General features: G+C 36.1%; 2 protein-coding genes across 2 annotated transcripts in view; both read left to right on the forward strand.

The window, feature by feature from the left end:
• The window catches only part of SLO2 (slowpoke 2), a 119,610-nt gene that overhangs the window by 30,226 nt on the left and 69,737 nt on the right, over positions 1-19,647 (forward strand). The window lies entirely within an intron of this gene.
• On the forward strand, positions 3,522-6,867 carry Ir47a (Ionotropic receptor 47a). Its single transcript, XM_089262009.1, has one exon. The coding sequence runs from the start codon at positions 3,775-3,777 to the stop codon at positions 5,620-5,622; it is 1,848 nt and encodes a 615-aa protein (XP_089118135.1). The 5' UTR covers positions 3,522-3,774; the 3' UTR covers positions 5,623-6,867.

Raw genomic sequence — 19,647 nt, forward strand, 5'->3', positions numbered from 1 at the left:
TAATGTTTGTTAGAGACTCATTTTTTGTTTGTTTTATTTTCACATAAACATTCTGTGTTTAAATTTTATACTTATTTTTTTTTAAATTTTTTTCCTTTTAGAAATGAAATTATATTTAATGAATACTATTTACACATTAAACATTTTTTATTTATATTGATATTTTTATATATATATAATTTTTTATTTTATTTTATTTTAGTTTTTACTAAATCTATTTAATTATCTATTTAATTATTAAACGAACACAATTGCCTCCGTTATTTTATACATGAATAAGTGATGTATTTTTAGCAGCTAACATCGCAATGCACTTAACTGCACTCAAAATGTTCAATTTGCGGTAAATGCAAATTGACATTCGATTCAAATTGTTTTTTTGGCTACGATAACAAAAGTTGGCTCAAATAGCTACTAGTTGGCACTCAACATAAATATTCGTATATTTGACTATTAAACGACTTACAAGCCCTTGCATGCGTCTGTGGTAACTGATCCCTGCCTTTCCCACCCCCTACGACTCGATTACATCTGAAGTTGCCTTTCTACTTTGTGCTGCATTCCTGAGAGTCTGACGAAATTTCTACAGTTCAGCAACATTGAATTGCTTTGTTCCTTATTGAGTTGCATTCCTTGACGTCTTCATTAAGCGTCGATGCGATTGCCCTGGAATTTTTGATAAACTTATTTTACATTGTGTGACATTCTCAAAGTGCTTCACTTGCCGGCTGCAAATTCTCAGCTTCTATGTTACATTGTTCTCAGTTTAGTTGATGCCACATTCTCGTAGAGTTGACTGTGCGAATTCTGGATATCCAAGTCCAAGCATAATCCTATTTGCCTGCTTATTGTCCTATCAGAGGGTTTTAGAGTCAGCTGTGAATATAATTAATAGGTTAGGTGGTTGGGCTTTATTTATATTTATTATTAATTTTTCATATAAATGGCTAGTATTTTGTATAGGGAAAAGTTATCTCTCTTTTCATATTCTGTCTGCCTCTCTTTTTGTTTTCACTCTATGTCACTTTCTCTTTGCCTTACGCTCTCTCTATGTTCTTTTCTTTATATCACTCACTCTCTCTCTCTCTCTCTCTCTCGTTCGCACTTTTCCCTTTATCAAAGGTTTCTTTTCTATCTCACTCTATGAAAGACTTTATCTTCTCACCTATATGTCTCTCTCTCTTTCTTTTTCTCTCTCTCTTTCCTAATTTTCTCTGTGTATCGTCTCTATGTTTCCATCTCTCTCTCTCACTCATTCTCTTTTTTTCCTCTATCTCTCTCTCTCTCTCACTCATTTTCTTTTTTCTTCTATCTCTCTTGCTCCCTCTGCCTTTATCTCTTCTGCTCGAACTTCCTTTATCTCTCTCTCTCTCTCTCTCTCAGTCTGTTCACTTTATCACACACTCTCTCTCTCTCTTGCTATTTATTTCCATCTGCTCTTCTTATTCCATCCTTTCTTCTTCTATTTACTTAGTTGCCTTCTAATTCCCCCTCTCGCTGCTCTGCTCTGCCCAACTCTAATATTCTGCTTAAAATTGTTGTCTACATTCTGTTCTTCTTCTTACTCTTACTTCTACTGCACCTCTGAGCGAACTTTTATGCACAAAATGCAGTTGACGAAAATTCCCCAAAGACAAAGACTAACTACATGCTATATACATCCATTTAAGCTGTGTATGTGTGTGTGTGTGTGTGTCTTTGGTCTCTACCTGTGCAAATTGCAGCCTGTTGTTGGCATTAAATGTGCAAAAGTTGCTCAATTAAAGGTGGGCGTGGCAGCGGTATGTACACACAAGCAACGGCCCAACCACAAAGCAAACAGTAAACAAAATGCTTAGCTCGGCCGAGAGTTGAAACAACGTAAATGTGGTTCTACGCCGTCTCTCTTAGCCAGTTGCTGTTGCTGTTGTTGCTGTTGTTGTTGTTGTAGCTGGCTATTGCAGTTGACATTATGCGCATTAAATGCGCTTGAAATGTTGCACAACTGCCACAACGACCGACACCAGCCGCCAACAGCAGTGCAACTGACACTTGCCGGACGCTGGACGTCAGCTGGAATGAGCCGGAAACCTTCGAGTCCGGATCCGGGTCCGGCTTGGACCGGTTTGGACTCTGACTCTGCTAAAGCGCTTTTGTAAATTATGTCGTTTAGGGTTCAGCTCGAGTGAGTTTCTAATGCAAAATAACAACAAATTTTAACCCTCTCTCTCTCTCTGTCTCTCTCGCTCTGTCTCTCTCTTAGTCTTTCCTTCTCTCTATGCTGCAGCTCTGGCATTTGCTGTCGGATAAGGCACAATCTGCTGACATTCACGTAAATGCCAGTTAGTGCTGGTCTTGGTCTTAGCCTGGTCCTTGCCTTGTTGGCCATAATTAGCGTCGTCGCATATTGCGCCTTTAATTAAATATTTATCTAAACACATGCGTGCTGTGGCTCCTCTTCTCTATATATTTATATATACATATATATATCTGTATATATATGTATTTTTTCCTGTCAAGTAGCACTTTAAATTCATGCTCATTTTAATATTAGAAGCGCACGCTGCGTATACGCAATTTTTGCTTAATTTCACCCAGCAATCTGTTGTTAATTAGCAGCTTTATGTCACGCCAGCCGGCATTACACAGGAATTTAACGCATTCCACCTGGCGAGCACTCACCTGCGCATTTGTTTAAGCTTATCTCAAAATGAATAGAAACAAAAAGAGATTTCCCAGTAGATAAAATGTTTTTTTTTTTTGGCATTAGTGTTGGCTTAGCATGGAAATGACTTTGGGGTTTGGCAAGCAGCTAGGTTCGGCAGGTTGGGTTCGGGTGGGGCTGTTCTGTGGTGTCGCAAGTGTGTGTGGTTGCTAATGAATGCGGCAGTAGGTTGGGCAAATGTATGTGAGCAATTGCATTTTATATAATGCTAAGTAGTACATTAGTCTATAGCTGCTTAAGAGCACATAAAAGAGTCCATATAGCTCAGAAAAGCATAAAAATTAATACATTATTCATTTTTATTTAATTTAATAAAGAAATATATCATATGAAGGAAAAGTAAAAAATAAAAATAAATATATTAAATGTTGATATAAAATTAAATATATGTTTAACTAAAAAATGCATAAAAATAATTAAATTAAAATATAATATACTGACCTACAATATTTAAAATAAAATATAAAATAACTGTTAAATATAATTAAATATAGTAAAATATATTTGACAGAAATACTTAAATTTAAAATGAAATTCAAATATTATAAAATAATATTTATATAAAATATAATTTTATGTTTTACATACCGAAATATAAAATGCAATTAATCTTATATTTATTATTATTATAGTAATTTAAGAATATAAATATAATATAAAATAGATCACATATTTTAAAGACTAATATGTTAACTATTTTACATTATATCCATATAACATTTTTTGGCAGTGAAATGTTATTCATTATTTCTTTATGATGCTCAGACTTAGGGTATATTGCAGTCTTAAGACTTTGATAAAAGAAACTAGAGCTAAGGGGTACAAAGTACTTTCAACGATTTTCCATAAATTATGCCATTTAAAATCAAATTTTCACCATTAAAATGTTCACTCTTCTTCTGTGGATGTTTATCAAAGTTAATGCCAGGCAAATGCAATCAAATGGACTTTCAAAGAGTATATTTAAATCAGCTTTTAATGCAATCAGTATAATGATTGCTCGATAAACCTTTAAAAGGTCTGTGAAGCATGCGTACGCAGTTCAGTGCGAGAACCAAAGTCAATTGCAAATGGCCAAAATGAAATTGTTGCTGTGTTGGCTCAGTCTGCTCTGGGCGGTTGGCAGCTGCTCTTGGTCGAAATTTGGCCTAGAAGTGGAGCGTCGAGAGGATGTGCTCTATAATTTGTTGGTCCAGGTGAATGTGGAAGAGCCAATTGCGTTGTTGTTGCTGCTGCAGCGTAGGCAGCCAACTAATTTGGATGCTTTACAACACTGGCCGTTCTCTAATTGGCCAGTGTTGCGTTACGACGAACGAAACGTGATTCGTGTCATCAATTATACACGCAAGGCCTTAGCATTGATTTACATACGTGAAATACGAGATGCAATGCTGCTGACTGCCGCATTGGCCAAGAACCTGGAGGGCATGCGAGAGGCGAGAATTATAATTTGGCTGCAAATCGAGCAGAGCAATGCTCAAGAGTTGCTGGATCTAATTGGTCGACAGGCCAAGCGATATTATTACTACAATATCCTAATACTAATTGGTAAAAGTCGGCAATTTTCATTGTTACGCATGCGGCCATTTCCTCAGCCCAGCTACGAGGAGCTGAACCGCACGCTTAACAACACTGAACGCCTCTTTGTGCAGCACTGGCTCGATTTTCGGGGCAAGCGAGCCGTTATGATACCCTCGCTCGTGCCCCCGAACAGTTTCATCAGCCGCGATCCGCGCACGGGTCGCGAATACTTCAACGGCTTCTGCTACAATCTGATGGAGTCCTTTGCCAAGCATCGAAATATCCAACTTGACTACTTGAGCCCGTACCTCAATGAGACCCACAGAGTTCTCTATACGCCCGAGATAATGCTGCTGATAAGTCGGGGCGAAGTGGATTTCGTGACCAATGTGCAGCCCTTTTCGCAGCGCCATCAAGCCGAGGGCACGCAGAGGTCGGCAACGCTGGGCATGGTCAGTTTCCTGATTGTGGTGCCCTGTGGCCGAGAGCTGAGCATCGGGCAGATCTATTTGCGCATGTTTTCGCCGCAGTCGATGCTAAAGCTGCTCGCAGTTTATGTGGGCCTCAGTTTGTTCGAGACGTTCGTGGCATATTGTTGCCGAAAATCGAAGTTGAATTTTCCCTATTCTCGGCTCGTCCTGAACTTGAATGTTTTGCGGAATTTGATCAATCATACGGTGCCCATTGCGAGACGTAGTAGGCTGTCAGTGAGGATCTTGGGCTTTCAGCTGGCCGTGCTTGGTATCATGTGCAACATCTCATTTAATGCCACCTTGAGCACCTGGTTGACCAAGCAGCCGCGTGAGCGCCACATACAGAACTATGCCGAGCTGAATGCCAGCCGATTGCCGGTCCTGTTTGATTATGGCTCGCATACGCTCATCGAGACGGAATACGAAGCGGATTTCTTTACCAAAAAGGTGCCCAACGCTGTCTGCATGGTGGCCAAGGATCAGGTCGAACTGTTGCTTAGCCTGAACACGAGCTATGCCTATCAGACGTACTCGTTGATCTGGAGCGCCTTGGAAGCCTATCAGCAGAACTATAAGCACCCATTGCTATGCAAAGCGAACGATATACATATGGCCGAAGAGTTTCCGGTGAATACGATATTGCAGAAGAACTCGATCTATGCCGCTGCCTTGAACGATTACATTTTGAGTTCCCAGAATGTGGGCCTAACGAAGCAGCTCAAGCAGAGATCCTATCGTGACATGATGATTGGAAAAGTGCCATCCGTGGCCTGTGATTCGTTAAAGAGTCCGATCTATACCCGCTTCGACGACTTGCAGCTCTTCTGGAAATTATATCTCTTCGGACATATCATGGGCATATTGATTTTCACAATCGAAGTGAGTGTGGGCAGAAGGCAAACGCGCGTAATTGAAGCTATCTGATTAGTGTTGATTTATTATATGTCTATATATAAATAGCCTTGTCAAATGCGAATTAATGCGAAGCAGCTACACGTATATGATTCACCTATATATTTATTAAAGTATCCAAAAATAAATATTGCTTTGATGGCATATCGACACGCACAGGGATTTGATTCGGATTTCTATATTTACTTTAATATGGTATTTTATGTAATATCAGAAAACGGCAAAAGAAAAGGATAAGGAATACTTTATTTTGGATAGCGTAATTGGGATATGATATTATGTTATATATATATGATATATGATATGTGATATACATAGGATAGAAGACAGAGGATAAAGGATAGAAGATAAGGTTTGATGATAGTAGATAGCTGACATGGGATAAGGAATAGAGGATATGGGATAGAGGATAGAGTATAGAGAAAAGCGGATGACGGATAAAGAGTAAGGGATAGAGGATATCGAATACCGGATAATATATAGAGGATAAAGGATAAAAGATAAAGGATAGGGGATAACGGATAGAGGCTAGCGGATATCAGATAAAGAAAAACGGGTAAAATATGGGACAGAAGCTAGAAAATAAACGATGAAGTATAGAGGATAAACAATGGAGGACAGCAGATAAAAGATTACTAATTGAAGCTATACATAAATCATCATATAAAATAATCAGGTTATCAAAATTTGTATATGTGTAGCTGAATCTATATATAAAATGCATTATAATGGAATCAGTTCAAACTAAATTATTAAAACAAATATATGTTAATAAAATAAAATTATCTGTGAGGTCATTAAAGCGCTTTGGCCAATTCAAGATAAAAGAGAAGCGAAAAAAGTCATTATGAGATAAAATGAGTTCTGAGGAATACATTCGACTACTAAGCGGTTTATGTCTTCCGTAGCTCCGGAGTTGGGGTTCAAATGCTTAATAGGTAAATAAATGTTATGTTTGAATGGCATGAAGAGTGTTCCAAATGTGTGTGTGTGTGTGCGTGTGTTTTCAAATGCTGAAATGATAATTCAAAGAGCACATTTAAAGGGGCCGAAGTTTTTGGGAAAAGCTATTAAAATTTCATTGGCTATGGACAATAAAACGCTATCAGAGAGTGCATAAAAACCGAATGACATATGTGACGATATGGCACGCATTTATGACATGTGACGACAGAGCATAATGGAAAGCCAAGCTCGAAATACTACTGGGAGAGACAATAAAACCAAAAACAATAAAACAAAAAAAGGGCAAAAAAAGTAAAACTTTTGTTCAATAATTGAGCCAGCCAGACAGTGGCTCAAGGCATTAATCAGACCAATGGGACTGAACTGACAACGCACAGACAGCTGAAGTGGGACCTTGATATGGGCGAAAGGTAGACAAAGAACAAGGTACTTAATTATTGCATAATAAAACAGACAATGCATATGATATTGATGAGAGTATATAAAGGGATGTACATATGTATGTATGTATATATAAATACATATATGTATGTATAAATGTATATATTTGTATGTTGTTCTAGTAATTAGGTAGCACCTGTGTATCATATGGAAGAATGTTAGCTAAATAATGGGCAGCATTTAGATGGGATGGATGACACGGCCAACAAAATCAATCGATTGACGTCAGTTAACAAAAGCGGTTCAAGTGCCCAGAACCCCCAAATAAAACACACACACACACACACACACACACACATACACACGTCGAGCGATGCTCGTTATGTATAAATATGCATGACTGCTCTGTGCACACAGAGCGAGTGAGTCTAGGGCTTAGGGGGCGTATACGTCATGTGCCTTATGAAATTAACTGGGCTGTCAGTTGTTTTTCCCTTTTTTGGCGGCGCTGCGCCTTCATAATTCGCACCCAGAACTAGCTGTGGGCGTGGCACGTTTACCTTGACAAGCCTTAAAGCCCATTTTTTGGCGCCCGCATTTATGGCTGAAATTTCATTTTGCAGCTGATTTCGCATCGCTGCGCATACGCATTTATCATTTAATTAAATAAATATATAGCATGTATATAAATTTATACGTATGTATGTTACAATTTTGCGGTTAATAATTTATGTACTTTTTTATTGCATTTCCTGCTGTTTTTTTTTTCCTTTTTTACTTTTTTTTTACTTTTTGTTTCCTGATTGTTGCTTACTTTTTACATTTGTCGAATTGTTTGCTGATTGCCCTGGTGACGCGTTGTTCGCTGTGCTTTGAATATTATTGAAATGCTTTCTGATTGGACTGCGTCAAATTGGAGCCACACACAGACGTATGCGTGTGTGATTGCGTGTGTGTGTGTTACAAATGATTTGCTTGCATGTCGTACACCATTTTCAGTGTCAGCTAAAATGATTAGCAAGGGATTTTTGATTCGACTAAAAGCTTATAAATTGCCAACAGCGCAAACACACAATCTTTATGCGTATTGAAAATGCAAATTAGCCAATTTAAACACGTTGTGAAGTGGATTTTATTACTTTTATTTTATTGTTATTTATTATTTTATTTAAAAATAAATTGAAGCCTGACTAGCAGTAATTAAACGTAAAATATAAATTGGAAAAAAGATTGTAAATTAAAGTTTTCTTTAAATCGATTCAATATTGATCAATAAAAGCTAAAAAAAAATAAATAAATAAATAAAAATAATTAAAATGAAAAGAAAATAAATTAATTAAAATAAAAAATAAATATAATTAAATAAATAATAAATATCTAATAATAAATAATAAAAAATTTAAAATAAATAAAAAATTAAACAAATAAAATGAGTTTTTATTATTTATAAATTTTAAAAAAATTTTTAATATATATATTTTTTTTAAAATAATTTTTTAAAAATATATTTCTATCATCTATTATTCATTTCTGCCAATTTAATTCAGCTTAGTTACAAATTCCTGCGAATTTCATTTCAAATTCAACAGAAAAGTTTTTCTTCCACTCTCAAATCTTCATAAATGTCTCAGCATTATTTTATAAATATTTAAAATGTCTCGCACAGTGTTCGAGTCGCAGGTGCTGGCATTGCCAGTAAGCCTTAAAATATTGATGTGTATCATTTAGGCCAGAGCTCAATTGAACGAAATTCATTTACAGCTGTCAATGCAATATTTAATTCATGATAAATTGTTTAGAGATTGTATGCGAAAATAAACAGAAATTAATTAGCTTTGCATAAATTCAGCAATACAAATATTGATTGCATTCAACTGCTGAGCAAATATTTTGGCATTTGAGCAGCAAGTGCGCAATCAAATAGAAGATAATTAAATTAATTACCAACAGCCACAAATACTATGCCGGCAATGAATTTGATAAACAAATATACAGAGATGTATATGTATAAATATTATATGTTTTTTTTTATTTTTTTATTTATTTATTTTATTTTATTTTTTTTGGGCTAGAGACCACAGAAACTAATAAAGTTATTTAGTCAGTGTGGCAGAAGAGACTTGACCGCATTAAAGCTGCACGAATGACCGCTGACCCAGCGCCCACACGACTCAGTTTATGCAAAATGTGGCAAAAAGACATTTAAATAAATAAATAAATAAATATGTATATATATATATATCTCTTTAGAAATATTCAGAGCGCAGCTCGAGGCATTTACAGCTGAGTGTGAAAAGCGCCGCAAGCAAATGTCTGTATCTGCCGCTCTCACTCCCTCTTGCACTCCCTTTTTCCCACTCTATTTGTTTTATTTCCCTGTAAAAAGTTCACTTTGTGTAAGCTTCGGGCAAATATTTGACTCGTAGTCGCAGTCATTGCAACAGCAACAGCAACAGCAGCAGCTGCAGCTGCAGAAAAGGAAAAAGAGCGAAAAAATTGCAAGTAAGCCAAGTAGAATATTAAGACTTAACAGCGTAAAAGCCAATTGCAGCAGCCATAAAAAGAGCTGCAATTGAGATTTGTGCAGCGCAATATGGGAGGAAGAGGAAGAGACAGCAGCGTCAGAAGAAGTTGCAAAAAAAAAAAGAGTCCAAGTAGAGCAAAAAGTCGAACGTGCCAGACGTTTAAAGTCTTTGCTCAATGAAATTATGGCACATTTTCTGCAGAAAATTTTATGTCTTGGCAGGACAGTCCAGGGCAGCTCTGGCTATCTTTATAGCCAGACTTTTCTTTCGCCTTGAAAGTTTTATATTTTTTTTTATATTATTAATTTTTTGGCTGGCATCATTTATCAAGTTATCGATGAAGCTAACAAGGTGCGACAGCATCTTTAATGCACTCACTGAGATAAAGTCAATTATCGCTGCCAAACAGGCTGAAGGCAAAATTTGAGACGCTTCGCTCGATGGCTTCGTGAATATTTCAGATCCTTTTTAATGGTTGCGTGTCTAGACTAAGGATATATATTTGGCTGATCTTAAGAGCTGCTAAATTGTTGGAAGGTGTATTGCAAATTTTTTTATGACTTACATATTTTTTTATTGAAAATTAAATTGAGTTGCGTAGGAGACAGAGAAGAAGAGAAGTAACACAAATTTGCGAAGCGGCCAATGTTGAAGCATTTACTGTGAAGGAGCTGATGTATGAGCTAACTTGCTCCCGGCATTTCATCTATTTCTTACGACTTGCAGCTCGAGGCGATCGGTTGTGTTTAAGTTGTTCAAGTTCAACTTCTTGATTTATATTATGTATATATTTTACAGTTTAATGGAAGTCCAACTTTCAGTTAACTGCTTATTATTCATCGAGTTAGATTAATAAGGAATGGTTAATACGATTTTATTCAATTTTAACCTCTTTGCTTTTCTTTCGAATAATAAAAGTCATTAAAGGAAATGTTATTAAACAAGTAACAAATATTCAAATATATTAAAAAAAAAAAAAATAATAAAAAATACAAAAAAAAAAAAAATACAAAAATAAATAAAAATAAAAATAAATAAAAAATAAAAAATATTAAAAAATAAATAAAAAAAATGAGAGATATTGGGAAATCATAATAAATATAATAATTAACTAATATATAATATTTCTTTAAAATATTAAGCCTCTATTTTATATATAAAAATATGTATTATATTCTAAACATATTCAATTTTACTCTAAAAAAAAAATACTAAAACAAGCCTCCAAAAACAATGCAATTGACACATTTTCACACAAGTCCGACTCATATTCATATAAAATTTATGAACTTTGGGCTTGCCACATATGTTTTAATCTGCGGAATATATGAAGCGGGAAAAGCCAGTCATACTGCATATATAGACGACTGCAAATCTACATGCTTGACAGATTTAAGGGCAAGCCGCTGTTGCGCTACACAAGAGTGGAAAATTGAAATTGTGTTGAAGTATTTTGACATGTGGTGCGATAAATCAAGTTGCAGCCAGTCGAGTGAGTGTCAGCCTGCCAGAGAGTTACAGAGTCAGTGAGCCCGGCCCGAGCGTCTGCAATATAAAATCATAAATATTTTATGGCTTGGCAGAGCGCCCAAGTTATGTATGTAGCTTGGGCTAAAACAACGTGGCAGCTGGTAAACTTTGGCTAAGTGCATGACAAACGCTGTGACAAAACAGTTTGACAGACAGACAGACGAGAGCAGGCAGCAATTGCAGCCGCCTGTCTATAGACTCTGGCACATTGCAGATATGCTAAAACGAAAAAAGTGTGAAAGCGACAACAATTTGATGGACAGACAGACAGATGGATGAATTGCCAATGCACAATGTATCTGGTAGCAAATTCTTTGGTTAAATATTTAACAGGCTGTTAAAGCAAACACTTGCTGCACAAATTTCTTTTGATTTGATTTCGGAAATCAATTTTGTTTTGTTTTTTTTTTTTTTGGCTTTGGCTTGCGACTGCGTCAGAAATGCATTTGCATGTAAATTGCAAAAAAGTTCATCTCACCAGTTTCGCGCATTGGCAGCGCCAGCAACTGTCGTGTGGATGCATTTCAATTAAATCAACAGCAGCAACAACAACAACAGCAACAGCAACAACAACTGTAAAAATGATTTAATTCAATTTTGCCACGCTCTTTACCATAAAAGTATCGAGTGACATGCCTCAACTGCAGACCTCTCTCCTCAGTCACTCACTCACTCTCTCTCTCTCTGTCTCTCTCTCTCTCGCTCTCTCTCTCTCTCTCTCTCTCTCTTACTACTCAGGGTGTTCAATTAAAAATGGCATCGATATGCGCTTCAGCAACGCCTGCATAATTTATGCCTGTCGACCTCTATGGGCGAGCTACCTCGCTGGCATTGAAGGCCTGCCATTTAAGTCTCTCCCAATCAACAATTTAAGCACGCATCCAATTTATGAACATGTATTTATCTGCTCGAATGTTATAGCTCTTTGCATGTCGGCTTAACACGAGAATTTTATGGTTAATCAAATTGTAGGCTGCTAACCAATGTCCAGAGTAGTGAAGTTCTTTAACTGAATCTGTTTTTCATTTAGCTCAGCTGCTAAGGCTCGGCTCTATAAGTAGCACCAGTTTGAAGTTTTTTTCATGCCAGTGCCCTCTAGAACATTGTCTATAACTTTCCACTGGTCAACTCTCGTCTTCCATTTATATTTTAGGAGCTTTTTGGTTTTTATTGCCTACTTTTGTGCGCACTCTTGCTTTTAGCCATAATTTTGCTCTGCTGTAAACTATTTATTCCTACACAAGCTGACTCAAGTGGAGTGCCTTAATTAATATAATAAAGTTGTTTTTAATTAATTTTTTAGCCAAAGTGAAAGTTTGTTTTAAAAGAAGTTTATTTTGAGGGCTGCTCGAAGTAACTTGATGATGATGAATATGTGAAATGTGGCTACCATTTTTTTTTTAGCTTTGAGTGAATCGTAAAGAACTTTAAGTGAGGTGAAAAGGAAATCAATTAATTATAATAATTTATTTGTACAAATATTGAAATTAGGTGTAATTTATTAACTTTTAAAATTTTGAGTTATACTAAATTAAAAGAAAGCTATTTGGATTTTTTTACATATCAAAATTCACTTTATTTATTTTATAAAATTTAGCTTTAAAATTTGTACAACTTTATGAATATCCCTCGTATTTATATATATATTTTTTTACATTTAATTATTATTCTTACTTTCCTCTCCTCTATTTAATTCATATGCACACATTCCTCATACATATTAGTTATATCTCTCCATAACAACCTGCCGTAACTTTGATTTACAAAATCATTTGCTCAAATTGCCAATTAAAACGGAACTTTTTAGGCTTCTCTGATTCTGGGTAAAGCCAACTGACCTATCAACCACGAACTAGTGCACGTGCTTGCTGGCTTAATATGTTCTTTGCTTAGCTTAAGCGAATTGAACAGAACTTAAGCTTGCCTCACGCTCACGTGGCGTATGCTTAATATTTGCAATTTACGTTTGTCGCTTGAGACTCGATTGCAGTGGAAAAGATTTTTAATTAACTTGCCAAAGCGGCAAATTTACACGTTTATAACAACAGATGCGACCAAACACACACACACACACAGTCACACACATACATTGGCCACAAATCGAAACGCATATAAGAGAGAGAGAGAGAGAGAGAGAGAGAGAGAGAGGGAGAGAGAGAAACCTCAAATGCCTTTTTCGTGTAATTTAATAATTAATTTTGGCCATTTGCATTAAACGTGAGCCCCGCCTCCTGCCCACTGCTGCGGTCATAATCCAGTCGGCCAAAGGGAAAATTTGCTGACGTGTTGTGCGGCCCTTTCCGGGCTTTTCTTATATAGATATGTATATATTTTTGCTCTGACGGCGTTTAATGATTGTAATGCTTATATAAAGTGCGGCAAATGAGTAAATGTAGTGGCGGTGTGAGTGCGTCTGTGTGTGTATGTCTGTCTATCTCTCTGTCTGTCTCACTCTCTGTGCAGTTGATTAAAAACTTTTGTCGATTATTTCCGTAGCGACACGAAATCGATGATAAAAGTAAGCAAACAATCAACTTGCGAATGGACAATGAATAAATGGCATTGTTGTTGTTGTTGCTGCTGCTGTTGTTGTTGTTGTTGTTGTCTGGCATTTGCTGTGCAAACAGCGCAGCTTGACAACATTGATAAAGAAAACAGCGGCAGAGGCAGAGGCAGAGGCAGTGGCAGCAGCTGGTTTATTGCTATTGTCGGCCATATAAAGCAGCAACGCCTTCTACTACTACTTCTACTACTACTACTACTACTTCTACTACTATTGCGTCTTGCCTCAGCATGTGCATATTGAAAGTGTTTTTGGGCTGCCTACGGGGCGTGGCACGCTGGGTGGAGCGTGCTACGCATACAAGCGAAACACATTTGCCTGCCACACAATGCTAGGTAATACATTTTGGTTGTCCTGCTGCTGTGCTAATAAAACAGCTTTGCCACTCACTGAATATACGTGTGTGTGTGTGTGTGTGTGTGTGTGTGTGTGTATTGGCTGTGCCTGTTGCTCAATGGCTGACAACTCATGGCTGTTAGCGGCAAATATTGCAAGCTGGCTGCGTTTGCTTTGCCTTTCACGGCTATTGACAATTCGCTGGCAACATTTGCTACGGCTAAAAATATATCAAACATCTGTCGTGTGTTTAGCCAACACGTGTCATGCGATATACCCTAGAAAAATGGCCACTCAATAGCAGTGCATATGATTAAATGCCAAGTCTTACATGTAATCATATTGTATTATATCAAATTAATTTCAAATAGCACTCAATTAATTTTCTGAACTATAATATTTTTATTAGGTACTAAAAATAGTTAGTCAAAACACACGAAAATAGGGTACCTTTGAGTCAAGCACTTATTGGCCAATTGATTACGGTTTTTTATACTATTATTTTTTTTCTTAGTAAAACTTCTCAGAAGCTGAACGGTCGCTAATTCATTCTGTCCAATAGCAATCGAATACAAATCGAATTCAAATGCAGGAAAATTCTGTGGAAAACGAAAATAATAGATGTATACACATATCCAATAAACTTATTTATTATTATATTAGGTCAATTGGATACATATGCATACAATATGGCTATCAAATATTTTTAGTACTTAAAATATTTAAAATAATTTTATATTAAATGCGTAAAAAATGATGAAGGAGGAAAAAATTTAATCAAATCAGTTGCAATACCCATTTATACCTAAATATTATACATAAATTTTATACCTACATTTTATACAAAAAATAAAGTATTTCCAATACAAATTTATACCAAAATTTTATACCTAAACTGTTCCTTTGATTTCTTTATAAATTCCTTCTAAGCTCTTGCCCAGCATTTGTTTCCCATTTCTCTCAACCAATTCAGTCATATAAATTTAAAGCACATAAGAAGCTGTTAAATTACGAGCTGAAAATAATTATTTAAATGAAACAGACTTTGTCTTCATTTGTGCCTATGCAATAAGTTGACACAGCGAAAAAAACAGAAGAAGAAGAAGAAGCAATAGCAGCTCTCCGCACACTTCTCCTGCATATATTATGTATATGTGCCTCTGCTTCTTCTTTCTACTTTTTTTTTTTTTTGGTATCTTTAAGATGAGCCGTGGCAACGTTTGCATGCATAATTTAAGCTCATAATTTTTTTACCAGCATAAATTGAATTATATTCTACGAATAAGTGTGTGCACTCTCTATCTCTCTCGCTCTCACTCTCTCTCTGTCTCTCATCTCATATTCAGCTGGTAATTATTCTAGCATAAATTTTCGAAAATTAATTGTGTCATATTCTTGAGAAACTGTTGACACTGAGTGCCTGCCCTCTCCGTTTTGGTCCACCCTAGGTTCAGCTGTTCAGCTGCTCAGCTGTTAGTGTCAACATGTTACTGAGCGTATTTAAGCCGCGATTTTCATTTGCTGCTGCCGCTGCTGCTGCTGCTGCTGAGTCTCTAATATAATGTATGTTCACGCTAATAAATAAAGCGGCTTAGAGAAGGGTCTCGCTGTGTAAGTCACTAATTAAAACGATTAATTGGCATTAAAATATGCCGCCTGTCTACCAACTCGACTGTCTTTCGCTGTGTGCATGTGTTTATATGAATTCAGCTGAGCTTAAATTTGCTTGCAATATGTATCAAATGACTTGTTGCGCTGTCGTCTAGGTAATGGAAGACATATAGGAATTAATGGCTCTGTTCGGCCTTTTGTGTGTCGCCTTTAGCCGTTGAAAGCTCAATGACATTAGCCTGGAATTTATGCTGGATTAGTTGTGTTTAAGCAATTGTAGTCGAAGCTGAGGATTAGGTGAACGAGAGATGACTTTGTGAAGAGCTAAAGCTGCGATGTAGACTGTTTTTACTGTGATGCTTAGACATGAAGTGGAGCTTGAGTTTAGGCAATGATTTGGAATAGGCTTTATGGCTTAGTGAATGAGTCAAAGCTAAAACTTGATGATGTTCAACAGAAGTTTATTCAAAGTGAATGCTAAAGTATAGGTGAATGGTTAGGTATAAATTTTGGTTTAATAAATAGAATAGTTATAACATTTGGTATAAGTATAGGTATAAATATTGGTATAAGTATGGGAATAAATATTGGTATAAGTCTTAGTGTAAGTATAGGTATACATTCTAGTATAAGTTTAGGTATAAAAATAGGCATAAGAACAGGTATAAAAATACGTATAAAAATTAGAATAACTATATACTTCTATACTTAGGCATACATTTTAGTGTAAATTTAGGCATAAGCAAAAATATAAATGAAGGCATAAAAATAGGTATAAATAGCAGTATAAAAAAGACTATGTGCTGCTGCCTCACTATGCTTTCATCTACTCTACATATGTCTATTTCTTCATCAATTTGTATAATCAATATACCAAATTAATTAACTTAAATAAATTAGTTCCCAATATATATTACGTTTATCTATTTTCCCCGCAGTTACATCAAAACCAATTTCCACCTAACCCAAGGTGTCATTTGCACAGATTTTTCCACACAATTCATCTAATTGAGTTCGACTCTTATATTACATTACATACAAAAAAAAAAAAAAAAAAGTTTTGTTTTATTTGCTTTCCGGCTAAATTCTCTGGCACTTGTGTAACTCGATGTGACAGCTGCCAGCCAATGAAGACAAACAAAAAAAAAAAAGCTAATAGAGATAATAATGAAAATATAAAAAACATGTGAATGCTTTTTAAGTGACAATTAATTGGCGTGCAAAAAAGTAAGAGATAATGAAAAAAAAAGCTGCTGGAGCTGCTGTGAGACGAGCGCAAAATTAATATTAATTGTATTCCATTTCACATTTACTCTCGCTGCCGACACAATTAGGGCTCGGTCCATTTTGGGCAAGACGCAGCAGAAGGCCAACTCTGTGTGTGAGCTGTCGAGTTGCTAATAAATTGAATTTATTACAAACGATATGCGGCTGACATCTCAGACTCCAGAGATTCAATTTGCTTGCCATATTTTCCTATATAAATATATTCTTTTTTCTCTCGCACACACAAACACACACACACACACACACACACATAACTTTGATTGAATTTATGCATGCACACACACACAAATATTTTCATTAACTCTTTACATTTGTGCATATTTTATTTATTTATATATTTTTTTATTATAATATTTTGATTTGCCTGGCGTCTAAAGCAAAGTTTCTAGACGCGCATAAATTGCGGACAGCGCGTCTTGAGTCCATCTGCTTCCTGCAAATTCAGTAATTGAAATATAATTATTTACATAAATTAAGTGAATTTACTTTGGACCTGCTTTCCAAACTTCGCACGAAGTTAAAAGGCTTTTTTCTTGCCTTGGGTTTTGACAGCATTTTGCTTTTAATGTTAAAGCCCGAATAAAGCGGCAAAGGATTTGTGTGCTTTATTATGAAGTCTGGGTCAACTGAGTTCCGTTCACATATTTTTTTTACTGGTTATTGTTCCCGGAATTGTTAACATGATAAAGCACTAGAATAACTGAAAGTTTTCAACTGCTGCACATGTAAAGTTTAATGTAGTTAATTTAGATTTAAAAATGTACATGTATATATTTTTGCAGTTGGTTGTGGAACGGGCAAACAGCAGCTGAATTTGCTACTGAATAATTTAAGTGGCTTTAAAACATAAAACTAATGACCTGGCAATATGAAGAGAGAGAGATTATTGCTAAAGTCTACTCTACCTTTTAGAAAATATAATTATGGCTAAAAAGAATGTGTTTCAATTTTTTTTTATTGAATAGTATAAAAAAATACGATTAAAAAAATTTTTTTAAAATAATTTTTAGTTGATAATGACTTAAAAAATATATTATTATTTTATTTTTCCCAACTTGAAACTCCGAAGCTTCTTAGAAAATTTTATTTGACCAAGTCAATGATCTAACTTCCAATTACGTATATTTTATTATACATTTTTTTTTTTTATTTTTAAAATAATAAACATATAAAATTATATCTTATTATTTTCTAAATTATTTTATTATTATTATTTTATTTTTATTGTTATTATTTTTATATAATATATAATTTTAAATAATTTTCAACTCTAAACTTTACTCAACCACAAACATTGGCTGCAGAGTGTTCAGAAGGGGCTTGAAAAATATTGCCATTTTTTTTTTTTTTCTTATTTTTTCTTTTTGTTTGTTTACTCAGCTGGCAGGTTCTGAGTCCGCAGGGACTTGAAATACAAATTGCAGCTGAGTGTGTGGCATATAAAATGCTAGCTTTAATTTTCGCTTGGTCATAAATTTGGTAAATATTTAATAAACTGTAGCTAGGCTAGCTATCGCTCTCGTTCGCGCAGTCACTGTGTGGCTGGGCTGTTTAACGTTGCGTATGCGTAATGCACAATTTGTCTGCTGATGTGTGGCAAATGCGTTTATGACCAAATCAGCCATAAAATCCTGGCCTGCAGGCGACATCATGCACTTGACTTTTTGTCGAAAAATTGTGAAAAAAACACACACACAAACACATACACACAAAGTCACTCACTCACACACCTTGCGGCACCCTTGTGGCATTAGCTTGACTGAGTCATGAGAGTGCTGGGACACGCGCTCAAGTGCAGCAACAGTGCAGCTTCAACTTTTGCCGCTTAAGTGTGTGCAGAGGTGAGCCTCTAGTGCTGCTGCAGCTGTGTGTGTTTGTGTTTAATTTATGTAAGTACTTGCATACAAACACTCCCGCTGGCACCTAATTGCCACGCCGTGCATTCGCCTCAACTTTTATTGAGTTTTCCGTCCATATTTTCTTTGCTTTAAGCTTGCGCCATTCCAATGAATCAATGAAAAGTGCCGCATAACTTTATTATGTCATGGCTCTGTGCACATTGCCAATGCGTGACGGGAGCAGATAGCTCGGTTAAACCTCTGCAACCCCGTTCCGAAAAAAAGGACGGACAATGTGGCGCACGTATTTGGCAACGCGCGTAACGATTTTGCGATTTCCAGTTCGCTTTTTACCATTTTACCGCTATATCGGTTCGTGTTTTTTTTGCTCCTTTTATTTTTTTGTATTTCTTGTGTAAGATTGTCGCAACGGCTGCTTCACCCTACAGCCATTCACTCACTTCTCCCCCTTCTCGGAATGCACACACTGCATTTTTATGCGCGCAATGCGAAGTCCAAGTCGGGCATTTGGTTTCTTCTGCTTCTTGTTTGCTAATCGGAGCAGCGTTTGCTCTACCCTCTCTTTGTCCCTTTATACAATAGCCATGGCTGTCGCTGCTTCTTCTTGAACTTGTTCGTTGATATTCCAATGGTGTTTCAATTTCCGGTCTACGTAGAAAAATACAAAAACCGGGCAAAAAATGGCAAGTGAGCAAGCATTGATTCGATTTGTTTTGCGCTAGAAAGTATGCTACGTTTTCTTCGTCAGCTATCTAGCGCACACACACAGAGACACATCTTTGTGTGTGTGTGTGTGCGCTGGGCTATGATATTTGATACGCCATTTTGACCTTCCCCAAGCACAAGTTTGAGTTCGTCTCTCAAGCATTTAAATTCATAATACTCTCGTTCGTTGCTCGTCTCTGTGTATGTGTGTGTGTGTGTGTCTTTGCTTATTGATGCCTTGTAAAGTTCAAGCATATATAAATGTCAAATCCGC

Source organism: Drosophila navojoa, chromosome 5, assembly GCF_054131105.1.
Source record: "Drosophila navojoa isolate 15081-1374.11 chromosome 5, UAZ_NAV_1.0, whole genome shotgun sequence".
Classification (NCBI taxonomy): Eukaryota; Metazoa; Arthropoda; class Insecta; order Diptera; family Drosophilidae; genus Drosophila; species Drosophila navojoa.